The sequence below is a fragment of the Plutella xylostella genome, chromosome 9 (assembly GCF_932276165.1).
Source record: "Plutella xylostella chromosome 9, ilPluXylo3.1, whole genome shotgun sequence".
Classification (NCBI taxonomy): domain Eukaryota; kingdom Metazoa; phylum Arthropoda; class Insecta; order Lepidoptera; family Plutellidae; genus Plutella; species Plutella xylostella.
In genome coordinates, this window is record NC_063989.1 from 7,468,013 (window position 1) to 7,479,831 (window position 11,819).

Here is an 11,819-nt window from a genome sequence, read left to right on the forward strand (position 1 = left end):
CAAAAGATTTAAGCTACCTACCAATACTAAAACCATAAAACCATGATACAGGTACCTAGAAAAAAAATGGAACAACTAGGTACGTAGATTCAGTAATAAAATAACTCATCGATGATTTCATGATGGATATTTGATATTAGTCGATTCAAATCTTCAATGACCAAATGACATGACAATACAACTAAAAATTTAATAGTCCCTAATAAAACCGCCCGTGTCACTGCACCGCGTATGTTCCATACAAAAGAGTTCAACGGGGGACCAAAAAAGCACCGCGTTGATGTCTTTTGTATGGAAAGTAATTCAGATGATTCCAATTTTTTAAATTTTAATTATTTGTGTCACTGTCTTGCACTTACTTTAGAATTTCTAGTGATTTTTAAGACATGGAAATTGGACAATGAGCATGGGAATATTATGTTTGCCTAGAGATGTGTATGGCAAAATTTCTCTTCCCAAGTACTTAAAAAACCTATCTACCTATATATTTACCCTGAGTACTATTTACTAGGTAAGTAACTACTTATCTTTTCTTTGCGTTACTCTACTCATCACTTTTAATTTAATCGATACTGATTTGACTTTTTCGTGTTAGCGCGATACTGAATACTAAGTAGGTAGTAGGTAATTATTATAAGTTGGACACCTAGTCGTTCGCCAGTCTTCATAAACCAGGTACATAATTATTGTACCTAGATACACGTAGGTCAATAATTATACCTCTGTTTCACAACCGCTGTTGATGTAAGACCTCTTGATTAGTCGTACTCTCGAACAATGGGAATTGTTAAATCTTCCATAGCTAGAATATGTAAATAAACAAACAACTAAGTATTATAACTGCGCACTAGCGCAGGATGTTTTTGGAGTACTTATGCCATCTGTTAAATAATATGATTCCTGAAACACCTGTCCCCAAAACTTTAGTATCCTAAATAATTGCTTATATCAATTCCTTAATATTCATTCTTAGATACATCCATAATAGGTATGTGTGTGTACTGTGTTTGGTGTTTATTTATACCCATTAAAAGTTAGTATTTTAAAATTTCAAATTATTTAAGTAAGTATAGCGCATGTTTATATTTTTATGTAACATTCATAAAAGACTTTTTGTAGGTAGATCAGTGATAGTGCTGGGTAAAGGCCATCCCTAAATTTCACGACATGAACCGTAGACATTCTAATTATTAAGTGTTCTAGTTGTCCTTGACTGAATCTAAGCGAAGCGTTATTGTTTAAATTAATGAAATGCATGCTAGTTGGTCACTCTAACCGTTGTTAGTCACGCCACGTCTACGTCTGACTTGATTGTAGATAATTGTGACAAACACAAAGACATAGTTCAGGCACGTTAATGTGTTCAGGATTGTGATGTCCAAATGAAGAAAACGTCAGTGTATTTTTGTATGTGATGTGTTCAATGACCGTAGAAGTACCTACATAATCTTTGTCATTGTAGTTAGTAAGCAGCATAATTTAACATCTACTTACTTACTATGGTATCGTTTAGGTGTGGGTACCTATTAGAGTACCCATTAGATTTGGCTAAAACCTAGTTCACTTTCTTAAGGTCTTGACATGACATAGATGATAGTTGCTGCAGTTGCATCGTTTTATATAGGTAAGCTGCCAATATTTTCGGCTGATGGTTTCTTGTTTCATCTTCTACATAATACATATTTCATGCTGTTTGATTTGAATAAACTAATATATTACGAAAAAAAAGTTATGTCACGTAACTACACCATGAACGGATGGCTAACCACAGAATTATTTGACCGCTACGTAGTAAGTAAGTACATTTAGTGGTCACGTTTACATACTGATCTCGAAAAATTCTAAAGAAGTGTTGACAAACAGCCTCTGGACTTGCACCACTGAATCTACTGAAAACTGACAAAGACAACATGTTTAAAATATCGTTGCACATCAGTAAAATATTAGATGTTATCATAGAAATAATAAACTAATATATTATACGTAGGCTATTTGATTTTTTAGCTATTAAGTCCATTCAGTGCTAAATTAATTTCTAAGGTAATAAAATAAGGCACAAACTTGTTTCGATAACATACTTATACTGATGTTTTTTGTCCCGCGTCCTACCTACGTCACGTATATAATGTCTTGTAGACTTTACTTAGCCGGTCATTCATTACATCGAGTACAATTGTTATTATCGCACATTGCTTTTGTATTTTTTGTATCTTTTGCAAACAGTAACCTACCTACCTATTTGAAAAGATGTTTTTGAATGGTTATTTTAATTAAAAATTGTCGCAGCGATGAATATCGATTGTAAAAATACAATAGATCTATCTTCAATATATGGTTGAGGTGAATGAACCTAAAGCAGCATTAAATCATAGAGCCTAGAACACTGCGGTTTAGGTAAAGATTTTCAAGAGGTTACGTAAATGCAGTTTACTTGTGCAACATAATTCGCGGCCCGTCACATGATGTCCAGGAGGGTTACTCTAGCTTGACAAAAAAGCGAGAGAGCTGTCATGCAATCGGTACTTTTAAAGCAACGGGATAGAGACGTGCATGGTTAGCTCAAATACATCCGAAACATTGTATTCGTAAGCTCTAGAGGGACAAGCCTGGCGGGTTACTCTATACTGACGCAAAACGAACGAGAGCTATTCTGCAATCGGCACGTTTAGTATATACAAGCCGTGGCTTAGTTTTTCGTCATATAGAGTAACCCTCTGTGTTATTGGGGATGGCTCCCAAGACTGCACGCTCGCCGTCATCACGTGATGATGATGAAATCTATTGAAATATCGGAAATTATACTCGGATGGCTGAGCTTTTGAATGTTTCTACACAAGACCCTGTCAGGCAGAAATTATAGAGATTTACCCTCGGCACCGGTTTCTCACAGTTCATGCTTAGGTATATAGATGAACTAATATGAACTAAGTAAGTTTCTGATTCTATTAAGGTAAGTTCTTAAAAGTAAGGCACTTATTATAAAAAAATGTCGCCCAAATGTTCCCAAATCCGGTGCTATGTAATGTCGTGGTGGTAAGACTCCTTTTAAAGAAAGCTAAGCAAAACAGGCGTAGCGTAGGTATCTGCTCATTACCTGGTAACCTACCCAAGTATTATTCTTTTTAGTTAGCCCTTGACACTGAGCACAACAATGTAAATGTATTTACCCTCCTCCTCCTATGCAATCAAATGTTTGAAACTGGTAATTTTCCACCCGGAACCGGAAACGTCCTATGTCACACTTATTTTCCCGCCAAAGCCAAAATGCAATGTTCTGAAGACAAGGTTCGTATGTTTTACAGTTTACCTATATGCTGCTGTTAATCACACAGTCTCATTGTACTGAAATTGTAGAGTCTTGTTATAAACAGCTCTAATTAAATTAGTCACATTCAAAGTCAAATCATTCTACTCTGATTGAACAGGCACTACTGCCTACAGTGCCTACTTGTCTGCCACTAGAAGGCACAGCATTGCCTAGTCGACATTATAGCCGGAAATCTTCGCCTATGTATTACAGGAATTATTTTAACCTACTTATGAATCTAGAATTGTCTCTGGTTTGCCCAATAAATAAACACATTCGCACGATAAATGAAATGTTTTACGTAATGACCAGTTTAAAGTAAAAATATTGTTTGGCATTGAAGCACGAAATCGTTACTACCATTTACTAACCGAAGATATCATAATGTACTTAAATTCTTATTGGCTATATATACCTAAATTAGATAATATTTCTACACAATTCATAACTTAGGTAAAGATAAAATATTGCGCCAAAAAATAATCGGCTATCCGGCTTAGGTACATTATTAGTATTGAACTTATGCACTGGAAAGCCGAGGATAGCGCGCTAGTGATCGAGTCTATGATTTCGGTTGGATATCATAAATCTAGCTAATTAGTTACCTTCTACCTTACCAAAGACCTTAGACTGTTAGTGCTGGTATTTACAGAATGGTGGATGAGGAAGGCTGAAATAGAAAGCCTTTTCCAATGAATCATGAATCTCGTCTTCCCGAATCCAGCCCTTACCAGCCAGGTCCACGTTAGTTGAATAGTTTGATTAAGTACCCTTTTAGTTCCGTTATCGATCGAGTTAACTACTTTTTAGCTTACTATTAAGTTATTTGTTCTCATTTCCAGTTGATTTATAATTGCGTACCTAACTTATGGTCTTTAATTAATTATTGAAGCTTACGTTGAAAAGCTTGATAACAAACTAATCGAGAAGATCAATGAACCTCAGGTGTCTAATGTCTATCGTAGACGTAGATGCATTATCAAAAAATATACTCAAGATCATTCTTCATAAATAACACAAAGAGGTTACTTCTAAGTTCTAAGGTAAGGTCCTTTTAGAATTACAAATTTATTTCGCGATTATAAACATCTACATTAACTAAACTATTATCTTTAAAAAATCGATTAGATTTACGGTACGAAGGTCCTCTAGTTACCTATACGCTAATATATAGCTTAGTGGAGTCGCCGTTGTTCTTACTATTAAGGTTGTTTGCACCTATTATACCTTCATGAGTGGTCGCCAGACAAGTTGTTACGTTTGAATTGCTGGCAGAGACGGTTGTCCCCACACACCGTGCTAGCTAGCTATCTCCGTAACAAAAATTTACATACATTTATAAAGAAAACTATGATAATTCCGACACAACCTTGGAAATCTGTAAAGAATTCAGCCGAGAACATTAGTGTGTTGTGCAAATTCAGTGTGTTGTTTGTTCATGTTGAAGTGCCCAAGTTGAGAAATGTTGTACAAATGGTATGTAATGGTGATGGTCGGTATAGTTTTGTAGAGCCCAATAATACCTTCCTTAGATTTATGATGTGTATTGGTAGTGAACAAAATATTTAAGTACATAAGTTGGATACTAAAGTGATCATGACTTAGGTTTCGTCGATGTGAAATTTTATTAGTCGACGCGACGAGAAAGAAAAGAAAGAAAATTGATTTTCCGTCATACTGGACAACACCTCCAAACTGGGTCTAATAAGTAATAATTTGCCGAGTTACAGCTAATCATAATAAAAGATGAGCGAATTTTATGTTACTTAGTTTAGCCGGCAAATATGTTTGTAAATGACAACAACGTATATTTTTTGGAGAAATCCAGATGTAAACTAACGGGGATGGTGTGATGAATTCCTGCTACCAGTCATACTCGCATGAAATGACCTCCCTTCATCCCATGTCTAGTGTAATTAAGTTGAAATGATGTACTTACCTACCTACATAAGTACTTATTTTGTAATTTGCATACAATGTTCTAAGGAAGCCCGCGTATTTAGATATATAGGGTGTTGCAAAAGCAATAGTTATGTTAAGCCGACAGGAGTTGAGTACTACATTTTAAACTACTGAGAAAAACTGAAAAAAAGTATTTTCGTTATACTTACTAAATTTAAGTACCTACGTGATCAAAAAAGTTTCTACGAAACAACTTTTTTTAATCAAAAGTCCTCAAACTTTTTTATTTCCTGACCTTTTTGACTAAGGTACTATACCTACTTACCTTACCTTACTAATAGTGGGCTACAGTATTCATACTATGTACGATATGTATGACTGTAATGTGTCGTGTACACATTTTACTCCGGACATCGTCCGGTGTAAAATCCGATAAACGTCTACAAGCGCTCTTAGTGCCAATTTCTCCATGGTCGGTTATCTAACCGACAGGGATTGATTTATATATAAATTAAACGTCATCTCCATATAAAATTCATGACACATGTGTCAAAAGTTAACCACTACTCCCTGGTTACGCTCTAATGGAGATTACGAGAATGGAGAAATTGGCACTAAGAGCGCTTGTAGACGTTTATCGGATTTTACACCGGACGATGTCCGGAGCGTGTACACATTACAGTCATACATATCGTACATAGTATGAATACTGTAGCCCACTTTTATTCCGGTGTAAAAATGACAAATATTCATACTGCACACTTAGAGCCCTAATCTATTCTATTATAATTTAAGTTATTTAATTGCAGGGCGCGCTGGTTCCCGGCTGTGGTGTGGTTGGCAGCAGTCGCCGCCCAACAGCCTCATGTCGTGTTTATAATGGTCGATGACATGGTTAGTCGTTTGTACACTTTTAATAATTAAGTAAGTACTTACTATTTACTGTAAAGGCAAGTAACCCCTGCCCCTGTCTTACTGAAAGTCAGAGGAGTGGGAACTTCATCATGTAGAGTCCGACAGCGCTAACTTTTAATCACTTTTTTTTGGAAAACAAGTAATTTTTATTTTCATGACTTAGTAGATGGATTGTTCCTCTTGTTCTGTATTATTCATATGTAGGACTACTAGTTAAAGAAAAAAAAATCTGTAATCTTTAACTTCTTGCACAGTTAGTGTTATCGGAATCTATCTTATGAATTTTGAGATGCTTTTTGCTTGTAATTGCCTGCATGTTCGTTGCATATAGTAGGTAATATAGATTTTAAGTGCAATAAACGAATTTTAACAAATAATTTACTCTGCATATTGTGTACTTTCTAGTTAGGTATATAGGGTTCATAATAAAATGGTAATCATAGTTAAATAAACACAATGGGTACCTAATCACGGTACTGCACGGTAAGATAAGGTTACATGCGCTTATGTTTATATCCGTGACAAACCTCTTTAATTTTCAACATGCTACAGTTAAGTAGCTATGTGGGTAATAGCTATATTCATTAATTAAGTTATCGCATTTACTAACTGTGCATTTCGCGAATTTCTAAAAGTCATACCTACTTACTTACAATAGTTGCTATATAAATTATACCTACATATAGGTACTTACAAGCATAAATGTTTATATTATAAATCACTAATGTAATAGTAGGTAATACAATGAACCTTCAATATCCCCAACTTCATGCACCGTTCGAAATCCAAACCAGTCTCCGAAATTAAAACTTGACCTCTCGGCAGGGTTGGAACGACGTGTCATTCCACGGATCTGACCAGATCCAGACGCCCAACATCGACACCCTTGCGTACAAGGGGGTGATTCTACAGCAGTACTACAGTGAGGCTATCTGCACCCCCGCGCGGACTGCCCTGCTTACGGGGAAATATCCCATGAGGTTGGGTAAGTTGAGAACTGAACAGTTTATCTGATCCTTGTCCCTTGTGGGGTGCGCTTGCTCTTGAAGGCAGTAGGGATCCTAGCACCATCTACCGTCCAATCATCATTAATACAATCACACGGATCTGCATATATGTCGAAGTCTCATGTCTGCCCCATTCAAGAGTAATGAATGTTTCTTCTTCTTCTGTTGCGCTCACCTTGACTTCTAGTTGCTAACAAACGTCAGGTACCGTTGCAGGAAAGCTTTCTGAAATTTCGTTATTCGTCAAGTTACAGTACATAGCCCTCGTCATTAACTGCCAGTTTCAATAACTCTATGTACCAATGACTGGTAGTTACTTTTATACTATTTTAAAAGTTATAACTTGTTGTTGTATCGTATGAAAGTAACTAGGTACCAGTCATGGGTAGATAGAGATTGAAACTGACAGTAAGAGACGATGTGTAGATAAACTTCATTATTTTGATTGATAGCCAGATTGAAAGGATATGTACGTTTGATGTACGTAGATTTAGTTATAAAAACTGTTACTATTAGCAAACGAAGCCTCTTGAGTTTTTATGACAAATTTATTCAATAAAAAACTGTCCGGGGCACCTGAAGGATAATGAAATGTTACCCAAACTGGTATTGATGCTTGGTGAGCAAACATCAAACAGCACTAATGAGATAGTCTTATTATTTGGCGAAATGACGTACCAACTTACAAACAATAGTATATTTGCAAAGCTTGTTACCAACTACATACATAATATAGGTACCACACTAGCCAGATTAACAGGTGTTTTTGTGTGTAAATGACATTACATCGACATTTAATATAAGCTACAGTAGGTATAGGTGTGTATAAAGATCGAATAGGTTTATTGGTGCCTAATTACCTATAAGTGCCTAAGTATATGAAAATGAAAAATCCCTTAATGAGGTCCTAAAAGTAGGAACTTAGCCAAGCTATATAGCAAGAGATTCACGTACCTTTAACCTCGACAAACTTGGTCGCCTATTCCGACAAACTTAAACAACAACAAACAACTTTACAATCCAGGAATGCACGGGTTCCCGCTGTACAACTCCGAAGACCGAGGCATTCCCCTCACCGAGCGCCTGTTGCCGTCCTACCTCAAGGAGCTCGGCTATGCCACTCACTTGGTGGGCAAGTGGCACGTGGGCATGTCCAGAGATGAGTTCCTGCCCACCAACCGGGGCTATGACACGCATTATGGGATGAGAGGAGGCTATGTTGACTACTATACGTATAATAAAATTGAAACGGTGAGTACTTTTTGAGTATATATTTGTGGACTTTGTCTTTGTGGTTCTTCTTATACAACGTTTGTGGTCATCTTCCAGACTAATGCTATATCTGTGGTGCGCGCAGTCTGCTGGACATAGCTGATAAGCTCTACCAATGAGCGCCACAATTAATAATAATCTAGGGCCTTCCTCGTAGGCAGCAGCTAGGTATATACTTAGGTACTCATAAGTTTTCTGCAGGTACCTAAATGTTTCATGGAAATCTGCAACGTTTTCGCAGATTACATACCTATTTAAGTTTGGCAATTTAGCTACATACAACATAACTCCTTAGATATTTCGCAACGTTTGAATTTAAGTTACATTTAAACATTTTAAACAAAGTTTTGAAAGCTAGGCGCGTGCTAAAGCAATTTTAGATAAATCATTGCTGCGGTTACAATACACCAACTGCTTCGAGGTACCTGTGCCGATAAGTATTGTTAGCTGTAACAGGGCGAAAATGTTAATACTATTACTATCTATTAGCTACACTCTATGGGTAGAATGGGTTCGCTATACAGATGGCCTTGGGTTTGCATAGAAAATAAGCTAAGAACCTACCTAGCATGTTCTTTAGATAATTACAAATTCTGTGTGTTTCTACAGTGGCCTGATGGTAGGACTATGTTTGGATTGGACCTGTTCGATGGCTTCAAGGCTCAAGACAAGGAACAGAGATACCTGGGGGATGCCCTTACTGATAGAGCCATCAACAGTAAGTTGGTTTAAAAAGTACTTAGTTACCTCTACCTACTTATTTTTTTTAGTTAAGTACCTCGTGTTGGTTATTTATATAGCATGGAAAATATCGTAGGTAGATTTTATTGTACAGTCTACAATATAGTTCTATCCGAGGCAATGGGATTCTATCTCTTTTAAAGTACTCATTTATAGTGTCCTTATTGTTAGGGATATCTGATCTTCAATTTAGTGCTAACTTCATTGTAAACAATATCGTTTAACCTTAGTTTACCACGGATTTTACAATTTGCTTATCAGATACAGATATTAACATGTCGGAACCTGGCAGTATAAAACTCATGATGTTCGTGATACTATTTTGAATTTAAAGCTTTTATTTAACCACTAACGAACACGCTTCCTTTATTAGTTACTTTACATTTTATTACATAGAGGATGTAAATATAAGAATAACATTATGTGTCTAGTTAGATACTGAAAAATCATTGTCATGGTCACGACATGTCCTCGTGTGATCATGATCAATTCTCATCGATTAATTGGTAGGTACCTACTATCATCACGAGCGCCCGGGGGGTAGCATGATCGTATGAATGATTGATTCCTGTTTACCTAAGAGTAAATCAAATTTTAAGGGCCTGTTCCACAATGTCTGGTTAGTGGCTACCTGTCGGATAAAATACATGCTGTCACTCTCTGTCATTATTTTTTAGACAGTGACAGTATGTATTTTATCCGACAGGTAGCCACTAACCAGACATTGTGGAACAGGCCCTAAGTATCATAAACTTTGTATACAGTAATCCGGAGACACAACGCATCTCAGCCGCTATTTCTGCACCTCGCCCACAACGCGCCTCACGCCGGCAACTCAGGGGGCGCGCTGCAACCCCCGCTCTATACCACCGTGAAGAACAGGCATATCGCCAACTCTGACAGGAGACTTTATGCCGGTAAGACATCAAGAAGCTACTACTTCCACGGCCAATGCCTTGCCTACAGTAATTTTTATGACGCTCCGCTGTTACACCTACCCTCGACCGTTCTCATCCAACCTCTACCTCGTGATAAGATAGTTTTATGATGTAATAAAAAATATATTTTATGTGTTTAATTAAATACCGGTTCGTTTCTGAAGGTCAATTTCTTAATGCAATTAATATTCCGTTCCAGATATCGTGACTCACCTTGACCGTTGTGTGGGTCAGGTGGTGAGAGCATTGGCGGACAAAAATATTTTGGACAATACGATTATAATCTTTGCGTCTGACAATGGCGCGCCTACTGTTGGACCTTTGGGAAACTGGGGCATCAACTTGCCATTTCGTGGCAAGAAACAAACGCCTTGGGAGGGCGGCGTGCGAGTTCCAGCACTGATATGGCATTCGTCGATAAAGCCAGGCGTTTGGGACGGCCTCATGCACATTACTGACTGGCTCCCGACGCTGACCGCCGCTGCTGGAGGAGACGCCATCAAGAAACCGATAGACGGCGTCAACCAATGGAACTCCATCATAGCACACAGCCAGTCTCCTAGAAAAGAAGTTCTGATATCCGTTGAAGATAGCGAAACCACCATGTATGCAGCTTACAGAGCTGGTGATTACAAAATTGTCGTTGGAAACGTTACCGGGGTTAGCAACGGTTATTATGGAGCTGAGTTCATGATTAATAAGAAGACCCCACCAGATTACTATTCGGTTCTTAAGGACTGTGAAGTGGCGAATGTGCTACAAACGTTAGGATTGCACCTGGATAAACAGGAAGTAGAAGAACTGAGGTTGGCTGCACGAGTTAAGCAGCTCGATGGTGTTAGAAATGCCACTCCATGTGAACCAACGCCAAGTGAGTACTTTAAAACTTTTTACTATAGTAACTCTAGACAAGGTCTTACATAAATATAAGGTACATTCTTGCCTACACCTTCAATATTTAGCTACTATTCCACATCCTTCTTGTCTTCGTGGAGCGACCCATAGGCTATATCTTAATGTTTTTGTGTTTCCACAGCTCGAGGATGCCTCTACAATGTTCGTCGAGACCCCATGGAGGCCCACGACCTCTGGGACCAAGCAAGACGGATCGCGTCCCTCCTGACTAGCCGCCTTCAAGAGCTATGGGCACAGGCGAACAAAAGAGGGCCAACTGCCTTGAAAGCTGAAGCGGACCCCGCCAACTTTGACTACACATGGTTGCCATGGCTTTCTGAACCTAAAGATTATGATTACAACGACATAAATAGCATTTTGAACCAAAGACGGGGCAGGGCCGGATTACCAGCCAATTTGAATGATAGAAGTGGCGATGTGAAATATAGTGGTTTGAAGAGTAGTAGCGTCTGTGAAGGTACTTCGGGAATTAGACAGTTTATATGCGTTTTACAAAATGTTTTCTAATACAGCGTCTCGATAGCAGATAGGTAGTAATGGTTATCATTAGCTATGTGGAAAGTTGTAATAGGAAAATCTACCATCAATTTACCTCTGTGATAGTTTTAAATATTTACTTAACTATAATCTAAGTTAGGTAGTTGCGTAAGTACTTAATGTTATGTATGAATAAGTACTATTGTATACATAAGTCTAGATTTTTTCATCAAATAACTTAATATATATTATTATGTTACCTAAATAATAAATAATATTTATTAGATAGGTACTTTTTGTGACCTTGTATTGTATGTTCACTAAAGTCACTTATTATTGTAGCTA

At 37.5% G+C, this 11,819-nt stretch overlaps 1 protein-coding gene across 1 annotated transcript; it reads left to right on the plus strand.

Annotated features, from left to right (window-relative positions):
- The first annotated feature begins 4,550 nt into the window (after positions 1-4,550).
- LOC105382281 (arylsulfatase B) lies at positions 4,551-11,701 on the plus strand. Its single transcript, XM_038106541.2, has 8 exons — positions 4,551-4,783; positions 6,019-6,103; positions 6,950-7,109; positions 8,156-8,382; positions 9,013-9,121; positions 9,909-10,061; positions 10,282-10,953; positions 11,119-11,701. Exons 1-8 carry the CDS (start codon positions 4,770-4,772, stop codon positions 11,502-11,504), a joined length of 1,806 nt encoding a protein of 601 aa, XP_037962469.2. The 5' UTR covers positions 4,551-4,769; the 3' UTR covers positions 11,505-11,701.
- The last annotated feature ends 118 nt before the right edge of the window (positions 11,702-11,819 follow it).

Coding starts and splice junctions, on each gene's coding strand:
- LOC105382281 (XM_038106541.2), top strand. Junction 7,110..8,155: donor GAAATATCCCATGAGGTTGG/GTAAGTTGAGAA, acceptor TTTACAATCCAG/GAATGCACGGGTTCCCGCTG. Junction 10,062..10,281: donor TGACAGGAGACTTTATGCCG/GTAAGACATCAA, acceptor ATTCCGTTCCAG/ATATCGTGACTCACCTTGAC.